This window comes from Ranitomeya variabilis, chromosome 1 (genome assembly GCF_051348905.1).
Source record: "Ranitomeya variabilis isolate aRanVar5 chromosome 1, aRanVar5.hap1, whole genome shotgun sequence".
NCBI classification, from domain to species: domain Eukaryota; kingdom Metazoa; phylum Chordata; class Amphibia; order Anura; family Dendrobatidae; genus Ranitomeya; species Ranitomeya variabilis.
The window spans coordinates 638,425,544-638,438,699 of record NC_135232.1 but is presented as its reverse complement, the minus strand read 5'-3'; the positions used below and the strand labels follow the sequence as shown (position 1 = coordinate 638,438,699).

Here is a 13,156-nt window from a genome sequence, read left to right as displayed (position 1 = left end):
CTGCCAGATGTGAACAAGGGGGACTTAAAGAGTGAGAGCGATGGCGCCAAAGAGTATATACCGTACAGTTGCTAAGGCGGGGCCCCGACATGGGATACGCACCACACACGGGGATATGAACACACACACAAAATGCGCCACACACTACCAAGTGCTTGAACACATATATCACCCTCAGCACACATACACCAACCTCGCCACATAAAAGTCGAAACACAAAAGTCACCGCTCAAAACTCGCCACATGGAAAACTCGCTACATGCAAAACTCGCCGCACGTGCAAAACTCGCCTCATGAAAAACTCGCCACACGCAAAACTTGCACATGCGGAAAAATTGCCACGTGCACAAAAGTTGCAACACATGCAAAAGTTGCCTCACACAAAACTTGCACCTACTCAAAACGCACCACATATAAAACTCGCCACGCGCAAAACTTGCTGCACACAACTTGCTGCACTAACCTGTCACATGCAACTCGACACACAAAAAGTTCCTACACGCATGTCGCCACACAAAACTCATATCACAAAAGTCGCTACATGCATGTCGCCACACGCAACTCAACACACACAACTTGACACAAGAAATTCGCCCTAAAACACACACAAGTCTGGTATTCTCCTTCAAAAATAAAAATCTGATTAACAAGCAGACAAACTACAAGAGCAACAAATGTACCATATAGGAAATATGGCAGCTGTCAGTCACATGACCTGTCTATTATGTGTATGTGTGAGCTAATATATACTGCCAGGGGGGAGGGCTACCTGTTGGCTGGGGATTTATCAGGCTGCCAATTTAGCTTACAAATACTGAGGTAAAAATACTGACCAAATAACGTGTGAGCGAGGTCTAATACAGGAGGAGATGCCACACATATATACAGGAGGAGATGACACACAGGTATATACTATATACAGGGGAGATGACACACAGGTATATACTATATACAGGAGGAGATGACTTACAGGTATATACTATATATAGGAGGAGATGACATACAGGTATATACTATATATAGGAGGAGATGACATACAGGTATATACTTTTAACAGGAGGAGATGACACAGGTATATTGTCAGGACTCTGAACATTTTTTATTACCTTTTTGTGCATTACTGCCCTTTTCCAAGATGGCGTCTTTGGTCTCATGTGCACTCTCTTCCTGCTATAAAACTCCACCCCAGCCTTCAGTCTGTGCTAGAGTATTCTGCCTTGCATCCAGCTCCTGACCTCTGATTACTCCCTGGCTATACACCTGCTCCTGTGAACCTGTGGGGTTATCCTGCTACTCTGCTCTGAGTTCCTGCTGCATACACCAGTTCCAGTAATCCTCCTTCATCTGCTGCTCGTGTTTACTTCCATCTGCATTTGCTGGACATGTAAGCTGTTTCTGCTTTGCAAGAACCTTAGACTATTACCCAGACCTCCCTGGTTGAGCTAAGATATTATTTGAACTGCCTTATAAGCATATCTATCTGTGTTTTGGACTAAGCAAGGACTTATTCGTGTCAAGTATCCTCAAGAATAATTGTGCTTCATAGACTTTCTGCGTGATTGCATTTTCCTCTGAAGTTTCCTATAGACTGCTGAGCTGCATTTGATATTTGCACCAAGTGTTGTGGACTTGAGTTTCTCTCTGCACCTGTTTGAATCACCGTGTGATAACATAGACTTTACCACTTATAAAACTGTGTCCTGTAGTTGTCTTGTTCCACGCAAAGAGTCTCCTGAGTTATCCCCTATAATTATTACATATATACTATATACAGGAGGAGATGACACAGGTATATACTATATTAAAGAGGAGATGACACATAGGTATATACAGGAGGAGATGACATACAACAGGTATATACTATATACAGGAGATGACATACAGGTATATACTATATATAGGAGGAGATGACATACAGGTATATACTATATACAGGAGGAGATGACACATAGGTATATACAATATACAGGAGGAGATGACATACAGGTATATACTATATACAGGGGAGATGACATACAGGTATATACTATATACAGGAGATGACATACCGGTGTATACTATATAAGGGAGATGACAAACATGTATACTGAGGGGAAAATGAGGTGTGAGGTGAAAATGAAAAGGTGTGAGTGCAAAATGAGAGGAGTGAGGGAAAAAGTGGAGTGACCAGAAAATGACAGATGTGAGGTCGAAATGACAAGTGTTAGGGGGGAATGAGAGGAGTGAGGGGGAAAATGAAGGGGTGATGGTAAAATAAGAGAAGTGAGGTACTATAACCACAGATATTTACTATGCCCAGGCAACGCCGGGCTCTTCAGCTAGTTATTAATATTTACCAAATGCCAGAATAGTGTGTGAGAGAGTGTTTTAAGGCATTTTTATTACTTACTGCAAAGTAAAAAGTTTACATCCATGTCATTAGTATTTGGTAACATTACCCTTAAACTGAATGACTTGGGTCAAACCATTAGGGATATCCTTCCACAAGCTTCTCACTATAGTTGGTCGGAATTTGGGCCCATTCCTCCTTACAAAACTGGTGTAACGGATCCAGGTTTGTAGGTCGCCTTGCTCGCACCAACCTTCTCAGCTTTGTCCATCAATTTTCAATAGGATTGAGATCAGGGCTTTGTTGACTTTGTTATCCTTAAGCCACTTTGTTACCATTTTGGCAGTATGCATCGGATCATTGTCCAATTGGAAGACCCAATTCTGCCCGATCTTTAACTTCCTGGTTGATGTCTTGAGATGTTTCTTCGTTATTGCCACATAATCTTTTCTCATGATGCCATCAATTTTGTGAAGTGCGCCAGTCTCTCCTGCAGCAAAACAACCCCACAACATGATGCTGCCACCCCTGTGTTTCATGGTTGGGATGGTGTTCTTAGGCTTCCAAGCTTCTCCCTTTTTCCTCCCTTTTTCCTCCAAATGTAACAATGGTCATTATGCTCAAAAAGTTAAATTATAGTGGCAGAGTGGCCTTTCAGCCCATGTTGATACAGTACTCGTTTCACTGTGGATATTGACACAATCTTATCAGCTTCCACCATGATCTTCACAAGGTCTTTAGCTTTTGTCCTTGGGTTGACATGCATATGTCGGACCAAAGCGCGTTCATCTCTGGGACACAGAATCCGTCTCCTTCCTGAGCGGTATGATGGCTGGACATTCCCATCTTGTTTGTACAGATGAACAAGGCACTTTCAGGTATCTTGAAATTGTACCCAAGGATGAGCCAAACTTGTGCAAGTCCACAATTCTCTTCCTGATATCTTGGCTGATTTCTTGAGACTTTCCCATGATGATACACAAAGAAGCAGTCTGTTTCAGGTGCACATTAAAATACATCCACAGGTGTCTCTAATTATCTCAGATGTTGCCAAAAAACCTATCCGAAGCTTCCAAACACATGACATCATCATATGGGCAGTCCAGAGTTGTTTAAAGGCATAGTAATCTTAGTGTATGTAACCTTTTGACTTTGCAGTAAGTACTAAAAATGCCTTAATACATTATCTCTCTCATTATTCTGGCATTTGCCAAATATTAATAATTATGGTAATCCCAATTGACCTAAAATAGGAAAAGTTTTTTCTGATTTCATGTCAGACATCGGATCGCAGATATCAAGGTATCATTTTATTCAACTCTCCACGACCTGCGTGCCCATATAGACAGCTTAGGAGGGTGCATCTTACTGACAGATTCTTTTTGAGGCAGATTTCCCCTTTAAGGTGTAACAAAGCTGACTGCTCAAGAACATGTGATAAATTCCTAATTAATACAATATATCTTCCCTAACTATTTTGTATAATATGGTTTCATGGACTGTTTGCTGTCCGGGACTGGCTGTTTAATATTGTATTTAACATATTCTGGCTTATTCAGCCCAAATGCAGCTGAGCAGAGTGTTTCACACAAATCACTTGTACTCTGCCCACCCTGCCAGCTTCCGTTATCATGCTTCATTGAACCAAGACCAGAGCCATCTTCATATCTTGAAAGTTGGTGGTTCTGGAAGTAACTTCTCTTGCATTTGTGCATGTGATATAACATTTCTGGTTTGCTCATAAAGCCTGTTGCTTGTCTTTTTTTGTTGCTGTGTTTTCTTTCATTTGTCTTCCTGTGTGTATTGTTGTACTTTAAATTGTGAATTTTGCATTTTACTAAACATCTGAAAACAGTTTTGGAACCCTTGATGCATAGGTCTACAGAAGGTCTGACTTGCTATTGAAATGTATCCTCTTTGTGACCCTTTCCACATACTGCTGTGATGGTGTCCAGAAATGGAGCTGCCAGGACTGACCCTGAAACAGGGACACCAGTGAAGCATAATGCTGCTACTTGTGCATTAGTAACATGTATTTACATTAGGAACACATTTAAAGAGGACCTATGACTTGCTAAAAAAAAAAAAGTAAAATACCGTACAAAAATCCCTAAACGCCCCTGATTCCGCTCCTCTTTTCAGTTTTGTGCTGCGTCTCTCCATTGCAGAGATGTTCACATCTGTTGCTATTGCAACAAATGTTGCAGCATGTGAAATTTCTTCTTGCAGACCAATTATGTGTTTCTTCAGAATCTTCTTCGGGCCATGTGCTTTCACCCCTCCTAGACGCTACCAATCATAGCTCGGCAGCGTCTCAGACTGCTTGATCAAAAGCTTATCTGTGATCACCAGCGTCTTTGATGGAGGGGTGAAAGCTCACTCCCACAGGAAACACTCAAAATCCCGGTTAGGCTGCAAGTTCAGATTTCACATACTGAGCTCCAAAAGCTACAAATGTGAATATCTCTGCAATGCAGTGACACAGCACAGAACGGAAAAGATCTGCAGCATTAGGGGGGATCTCTGGGCACTCTTTAAACCTCTATTTTTCTTTTTAAAGTGGACAACCCCTGAAATACATTCAATTCAAATAAATCCTAGTGCACAATAAGCTCCCTTTGGTAGTGGTAGTGCAAGAAGCTTTGTGCTATACTAAAACTTAAAGGGAATCTATCACCAGGTTTTGCCCCCTAATCTGCCAGCAGTATAATATGGAGACAGAGACCCTGATTCCAGCAATATGTCATTTACTAGGCTCCTTGCTGTAGTTTTGATAACATCCCTGTTTTATCAGCGCATTTTCACTAGATGACTAGTAAAGCTAATTCCATGTAGTCCTCCCTCTCCGTGAGCTCTGTATAAACCAACCAGCCTTTACTACTGATTGGTTGCTTTCTGCCTATGCACAGTGTATACAGAAAACTGCCAATCAGTGGTGTGGGTGAGGTTATACAGAGCTCATCATTCAGAGAACTGCTAAATCTGCAACAGATTTTATCACAACTGCAGCAAACAACCCAGTAAATGTTACATCGCTGGAATTAGGGTCTCTGCCCCTACATCGTGCTGCTCTCAGATTAGATGCCAAAATCTTGGTGATATATTCTCTTTAAAACATTTTTAGATCTAAAACTCTTTATGTGGTGATAAAGGGTGAATATTCACTTGATGCCATTCAGTAATAGTATTTAGATCTCATCGGATCATGTTCACATGTGGCTATGGCTGCTCTGACTGATTGCAGTTGACAAATCCCTTTAAGATCAAGTTAGATCTGCAATGTACAATATACATTGACTATTATGTTAAAAAACAATCCGTCACCAATGTTTTCTTAATAAATTCATCAGAATGTGGAGATCTTTTAAAACGTACAAGAGCAGATATAATTTGATATAATGACCTATTAGGGGACAATATAGGCTGCTAATCCTTCTGCCATTGCAAATTACTCTTGCATGAAACCCACTCTACTTGTCGTGTGCAGACCTATAGCACATTACGTCATATTACTTAAGACGCAGTATGATTTATTTGTTATAAAAAAGACTTTCACTGCTAGGAATGACGTGCAGTGCCAGTGTTTGCTTCCTAACATACGTTTGCGGTTGAAATCGTGCTTCTTAGCCCATGTTTTCTATGCTACTTGTCACTTTTGCTTACATTATACATAGGTTCACCTGTGTAGTCCTCATTTGATCTTACGCCGGGCAGTGTTGGCGTGTCTGAGACAACTCGCTCAACGAGAGGCAGCAGAGGTATCTGAACATGCTATGTCTATGGTCAAAGACGGGCAAGAAGATTTGAAAATGGGTGAGTGCTGCTTTCTTACAACACATTTGCATCATAGTTGGGCCCTAAAGAGGGTTATACATACCTAAGCTGATGTTATGCTACTTGGATAGCTGAAAAAAAAAAAAAAATTATTCCCTATCGTGCTGTAATCACAAGCGTCCTGTGGGCAGTCCCTCCATGTGAAGTGTCCTGAGCTCTTTGATCTTCTGTGAAAGCTTCAGGCTGGTGATTTATAACTGCATCTCTTCAGAAGATGAGCATGAAGAAAAGGGCTTTGAACTCAGTAAAGTAGTGAGAGCTGTTAAGAGAACTGCTCCGGAAAGTGCCATAGCTGGGGTCTTGAGGGGAATGTGATTCTACAGGACTGATAAAAGATCCCCTGTCAGGAGCTGAGAATAAAGGGGAGGGAGGGAGGGAAGTATTTAACTACTGCATATAATTAAGTGGGCTGGAGAGAGCTGACTGGGATGTTCAGAGTTAACCCCTTTCTTAGCATGTAGCTACTACGCATTGTCAGCCAGGGTTTAGGCTCAGCTCCATGGAAAACAGCTGTACACTATAAAAGATTCAAGTTCTCATTGTAGGAAACTGACAGCAGATAGAAAAGCAAGTCCTTTGCAAACATTTTTATTCTGTCTAACTAATTAAAGAATGGGAGAAATCCCCTTTTTAATTTTTTTTTTTTTTAAATGAGTTTTTACTTTTTTTTCCACAATCTATGTTAAAAAAAAGTAAAAGTTCCATTTTGCATTTTTCACACTATTCTAGACTGATTTATTTTTTTTTTTAATTTAAAAAAAAAAAAAAATGCCAAAAATTGAAGAGAAAAAGTACATTAAACACAAAAACCTGATTTAACAATTACGTTATTTTCTGATGAATATGTGCATACCTTTTAAATAAATAAAAATCACCCAAAAAGTGTGCCAACTCTAGTCAGTCTTCAGGTAACAGGAAATATATTTTTTCCGCAATGTATAATAAAAGCATAAGTGAACACAGTCAAAAGGGCAGTCAAAATATTTACTGTAAATCCTACAATCTAAAAAATATATAGACACGGTTTGTAGTCCGTAAAGTCATCTTTGTGTCTATTTGGGTGCTTGCAGAAACATTATCAATAAACTGTTATTGGTGCACGTGCCTCTGCTTGTGACAACATTCTCTGGTCAAGTATTTTTACATGCTGTTGCAACGTGTTGAAAAACCTACAAAGTGGTCAGATTTAAAGCCCTGTACATTTTTTTTTTTTTTTTAATTTGAGCAGATTTGAATATGCGAGAACTTGGTCTGGAAGGAGTTTTGCTGAGTCTTTTGGACAGAGAGCGTGACCCGCAGCTGCGTCAAGATGTGAAAGAGACCCTCCTTCACATGCAGAGCTGTACAGGACTTGGCCGTCTTTCTTTCTGGCTGCGACTGCACAAAGACATCCTCTCAGCATCTGCAGGTGACCGTCATTGATTGTCTGTAATTAGAGGATAATTTGTGTAATAATTCCTTACACGGCTCCTTGTCCTAATAGATTTTGCAGCAGTGGCTTCCGTGGATACTACTCAAGAAGAAGAATGTGAGCAATCCTGCTCTGACTCTGTGCTAACATCCAGGAAAGAGGAGTCCTCTGCCCTGTCAGTTAGTCCACGATGGCACACAAGAGTGTTTTCAATGGAGTGTGTTAATATGCTGGTGTCACAGTGTGTCGGGGAAGGGGGAGCCCACTTTAATATGGCTGAAGCCCAAGAGATGAAGCACAAAGAACCAGACAGTAAGAGGCAGAAATCGTTATTTACGCTGATTTATTGCTTTGTCATAATTTTTTGGCTTTTGCAAAGTATTCTTATATCGTAACCCATTTGATCTTGGTATACTGGAGATATTGATCCTCTTGATCATTTGCATTGCTGGACGTGAAGTTGCACATAATGTAGATAATAGTAGGTAAATGATATGATATAAAAGCCATATGTAAATATAGTATTAATGAAAAGTTGGGACACCCCTCTTCATGCAGTGGTTTTCCTTGTTCTAATTGGAATGTGCACATTTTTGATACAGACTGAAGGCAGCCAAAAAAAATTATATAAGGAATGTACATTGATAAACACACAATTTGCTTTTTTTTTTTTTTTAGGCGATTTTTTGGTTCTACATCTGCAAGATCTGGTTCGCATGTCCTTCATGGCTGCCACAGATCATAGTGAGCATCTTCGTCTAGTTGGACTGCAGTCGCTACTCCTGGTCATACAACGATTTTCCTCCGTGCCTGAGCCTGAATTTCCTGGGCATCTTATACTAGAGCAATACCAAGCCAATGTGAGTTCCCCCTTTGGACTGCAAATATATAAACAATATATTAATATAAAATATTTTATATCATAATTTATTTTTTATTGTTGATAGGTAGTAGCTGCAGTAAGACCGGCCTTCAACTCGGATACCCATCCTGATGTGACTGCTAGGGCTTGCCAGGTAACTATTGTATCTCTGGGCCATGTAACGACCCCTCCTACAGTCTGGGACAGTGTGTTGGGCTGTGTAAACTGCACTTCGGACATGTTAGTAGACAGGTCCTCGCATAGTTAAAGATCTCCCTTTTCTGTAAAGACTGAATAGTCACCCACCTCTTCCGTCTATCAGAGGTGGACATTCTTGTAGGCAAAGGAGCACAGCTCTTACAAGTTCTTTCCAATAAAGCTTGTAAGCGCTGCTCTGAAGCTGGTCAGATCACTGACCAACTAAAGTGCCAACGCACTCATCTGATGTTGCCTACAACATGGGAGAACGCAACGCACAGCTCTGAGACTGTTCCGAACTGTCAATGATCAGGAGCACAGAGCCCCTCCTTCAGGTAGGAAGCCGTGAGGCAGGGGAGCAGCGCACTCCTGAAGATAGAAAATAACAGCCCTTTTATTGCCTTAAAAAAATGCTTTTTGTACTACCAGCACCAGCTGGATCATGATGGTTTATCAAGGGAACGCAATATGTCTATATAAGTATCAGAAAATATATGGGACCACCTTCTTCTACCCCTACAGGTTTGCAGTGCATGGTTAGCCAGTGGCGTTGTAAAGGACCCATCAGACTTGCACAGAGTTCAGCAGCTGCTCCTGTCTTCTCTGAGTAGAGTGCAAACAATGAAAGAAACCACAAGTGTATATAGTGAAAGTACCACTACCATGGAGTCATTGGCTGTTCTGAAGGCCTGGGCAGAAGTAGGTGATATGCAAGTTCCCTTAATGCTTCTAAATGATCGTGAGGATGAATAGAGTCAACGAATGGCATCTATCTCTGCCCTTCTCTGTTTCTATAAAGCCAGAGCTGTCAATCAAGGTTGAGGTTGGTGGAGATGGAGAGATAACAAGTAGATGGGAAGGTGCACTTAAATCTTTGGCCATGACATAGGTGCCCCGAGGGCCTGTACTTGATGTGAACAGTCATTCTATGCTGATTGAGTCCCTGTAAACCAAATCCTGACAGGTCCTGATGACTGATTCCATTTTTTCCTGTATATGAATCAATCAGAAATTATCCTTCATGGTTTCAACCTTACCAATTCCAAATGTTCTTAATAATAGGTTTATATCGCAGCAGTGGAAAGAACGGGCTGTGAAGAAGGGACTGGATCCGATCCTGAGGATAGTCTCCTTTCCTTGGTACAAGCTGATATTGCCACTCTGAGCAAGTTGTGGTTGTCCGCTTTGCAAGATCATGCACTACTCACCCTTCCTGCTGAGTGTGGCCATCAGCTTCCTTCAGCTGGTAAATGTAGCCTGCAATCCACTTTTTATGTCAATGTTACCCTTTAATTGTCATAGCATTTACTTGTTAGGCCTAACTTTACTTGTCCTTTCTAAAATTAAGTTAAAATGGTTGTTCTGTACTGGATAACCCCTTCTTAAATATCACTGCATACTGGTGCCGTCCCCCCAATCTCCAGCAGTCCTGTGACATACACACTCTCCTACTGCAACTCATCCATATTTGAGGAAAAAATGAAGGCTGCAGCTGATCAGCAGCTGCTGATTGGCTGCAGCGGTCACATAACATTGTCGTGAGACAGTGCGGAGATCAGGGGAATGGCAGTGTTTGAGAGGTAATTACACAATTTGTTTTTACTCTGTCGCCTCATTGGGGGACACAGGACCATGGGTGTTATGCTGCTGTCCACTAGGAGGCGACACTATGCATAATCTGAAAAAGATTAACCGTGGCTCCTCCTCTGCAGCATACACCCCTGGACGGCGTCAGCCTTCTCCAGTTTTTGCTTAGTGTCGCATAGGAGGCACACCTAAGATTTTTTACTCCGTTTTTTTCCGACGGATTACAGATGATGAAAAGTGGGTCTCCTGTGAGACTCCCGGCATGGCTCCTTCCTCGGCCCCCTATTACATGGTGCCCGGTTGAAGTCGAGATGACTATTCCCCATGCCACTCCTTCCCGAGTCCCTCGGATGCTGGTTCGAAGTCGAGACTCCCCCCTCCTTCCACAATTCCTTTTGGTTTCTGGGTTGAGGTCGAGGCGAGGAAAAAGCCCCCTGAAGTTGACAACAGCACCCTCCCTAATCCCCGTCTGGGGGTATTAGGTTGAGACGCCTCAGGTAGGGCCTGTACAGGCAGCATTCTACAGCTCCCAGCAATGGGCCAGCACACTGCGCCTGCATCCAGGGACCCCAGCCCAGCTGCGGGCTCCTGTCGGGGCCGGGGGGAGTGCAGGCAGGCATGGCACATACAGACACAGGGCTCCCTGTGCCCCTGTCTCTGCGGCAGCACCAGCTCTATACTGCCTCAGGGGGACCCCTCACAGGGCCCCCCTCCCGCTTACAGCCCCACCGCTATCCTGCCTTTAAATCCGGGGGGGTCTGAACCCCCATACCCCCCCCCCCCGACTTCTGCGCCGGTGTGGAGCCTTTCTGGGCATCAGACATCTAATTTAGGCCCCGGCTTCGGCCTAGCTGTAGCCGCCGCCTCCTCTCCGCCCCCCGGATGACAAATATGACACTCTACAGTGTCATAAAGGGGGTGGATCGAGACCGAAAGGGCGCGTTTTTACACAGCTTTGCCGCCTTTTTTCTCAGCTCTCCGCCTCCTTCTCCCCCTGCCTTTTCTCCTCGGCGGCCATTTCTACTGCAGCAAGGATTAACCCTGCATCTCCCGGTCAGCAGGACCAGGCCAGCCAGTCTCCGGGGGGCACAAGACAGGATCTTCGGCGCTGGACCTAGGGGCATACTGGTGGGGTAAGATCACAGCTGGGTTGTTTTACTCGGCTGTGAATCCATATTCCCTATAAGGCTCCCCTATAGGTTTCTCTACCCCTGTAAGGTCCTTTGCATAGCAGCCCTTCTGCACTCTGTGCACTATGCCGGGCTCAAGGTCCAAGAGAACCAGGCAGGACTGCTATTATGCATTCTGTACAGCCTGCTGGACCGCTCTCCCCAGTGGCAGCACGTAACGCGCTGCCAGAACTGCATCCAGACTACTGCGTCAGATCCCCTGCCAATGCCTCGGTGTCTAATGCCACGCCGGAATGGGTCACTCAGGTCGCAATCTATGACGCAGTGTATAGATAACCAAACCTCCACATTGGTTCAGGCTCTGCAGAGTCATGCCTCGGCTATGACCGCTACCCAGCAAAGGGAGAGCTTGACTCAGGAACAGAACAACCTGGCACATCCACATCTAGGTCAGGATGCAAGCGGACCCATAGGTCAAGTCCATCTGCGTCATCCCATAGCACACGGTCATCCCCTTCTAGGGAGAGACACCGTAGTTCCAAGTTATCTAGACCATCCCCTTCCAGGGGCAGACAATGCAGATCTCCGCAGTCCCCGACCAGAGAAGGCCTCCTCCCCAGCAAACCCAGCAGGGGACGCCTCAGTGATACACAGGATTCGGAAGGCATCAGTGACTCCGACTCAGACAGGGAAACGGAGGGGTCCCTGATCCCAATCCCCCCTAGCAATACAGCGCTAGTCGAGAACATAATCTCTTCCAATCCATCGGGTGCTGGACATTTCTAATCTGCCACCAGAGGATTTCCTTTGAAGGACCTCTGAAGCCGCCTAAGGTTTTCTCTAACCACCCAGAGATTAAAGCGATCCTTATAGAGCAGCTCTCACAACCTGAGAAAAAATTCGCTAATCGCAAATATCTGGAGGCAAGGTACCCTTTCCCACAGAAGGACACCAAGGAATGGACAGATCCACCCGAAGTGGACCCCCCAGTCTCTAGACTAGCAGCACAGACTCTCCTTTCACTGCCAGATAGCTCAACCCTCAGGGATGCAGCAGACCGGCAGTTAGAACGCATGGCTCGTTCAATTTTCGAGGCGGCAGGGGCCTCCCTGGATCCCGCGTTCGCTTCAGATTGGGCTGCCAAGGCCATACTGGCTTGGGCCAAAAATTTACAAGCTGGCCTCCAAGCATCTGCTCCTGAGCTGTCGGACCAAGCGGTTCAAATAGCAGTTGTAGCAGATTACATGCTTCATGCAGCTCTGTATTCAGCAAGGGACTTAGCGAGGATAGCATCAAACGCCATCACGATTCAGCGTATCCTCTGGATGCGGAATGGAAAGCGGACGCAGCCTCAAAGAAGTCCCTCACGCACCTCCCGTATCTCAGTGGGTGACCTTTCAGTGAAAAGTTGGACACAATGATATCCAATGCCACCGGAGGGGAAGAGTACCTCTCTCCCTCAACTGAAACCTATACGCACTTACAAGAAGTGTAACAAAACCGATTCCGATCCTTTCGGAATTCCTCGGGCTGGTCCGTCTCGCGTCCAGCACAAAATCGTAACCGTTCCCCACACAGGGACAACTCATGGTCGACGCAAAGGTCGGACAAGACCTGGCAGTTAAAAGCAGGCCAGTCAAAACCCAAAGGAGGTAAACCTCTGATTTTTTCCTCCTCATGACTCACGGACCCCGGAAGACATCCCACCCGTAGGCGGCCGACTTTGCTCTTCCAGCAAGTCTGGATGCCTACTACAGAAGACCAGGTGGGTCAGGGAACTAGTGTCTTCCGGATACAAGATAGTG

At 44.2% G+C, this 13,156-nt stretch overlaps 1 protein-coding gene across 6 annotated transcripts in view; it reads left to right on the top strand.

Moving 5' to 3' along the window:
* The window catches only part of HEATR5A (HEAT repeat containing 5A), an 85,570-nt gene that overhangs the window by 59,202 nt on the left and 13,212 nt on the right, over positions 1-13,156 (top strand). For 4 of the 6 annotated variants that reach the window (XM_077261057.1, XM_077261044.1, XM_077261053.1 and 1 more), the window contains 7 exons: positions 6,004-6,142; positions 7,392-7,571; positions 7,647-7,886; positions 8,253-8,434; positions 8,522-8,590; positions 9,157-9,333; positions 9,697-9,880. In XM_077261057.1, the coding sequence (XP_077117172.1) occupies positions 6,004-6,142; positions 7,392-7,571; positions 7,647-7,886; positions 8,253-8,434; positions 8,522-8,590; positions 9,157-9,333; positions 9,697-9,880 (1,171 nt within the window). Of the gene's footprint in view, positions 1-6,003; positions 6,143-7,391; positions 7,572-7,646; positions 7,887-8,252; positions 8,439-8,521; positions 8,591-9,156; positions 9,334-9,696; positions 9,881-13,156 lie in introns of all 6 variants that reach the window. The other 2 variants (XM_077261064.1, XM_077261052.1) reach the window with 1 other exon arrangement.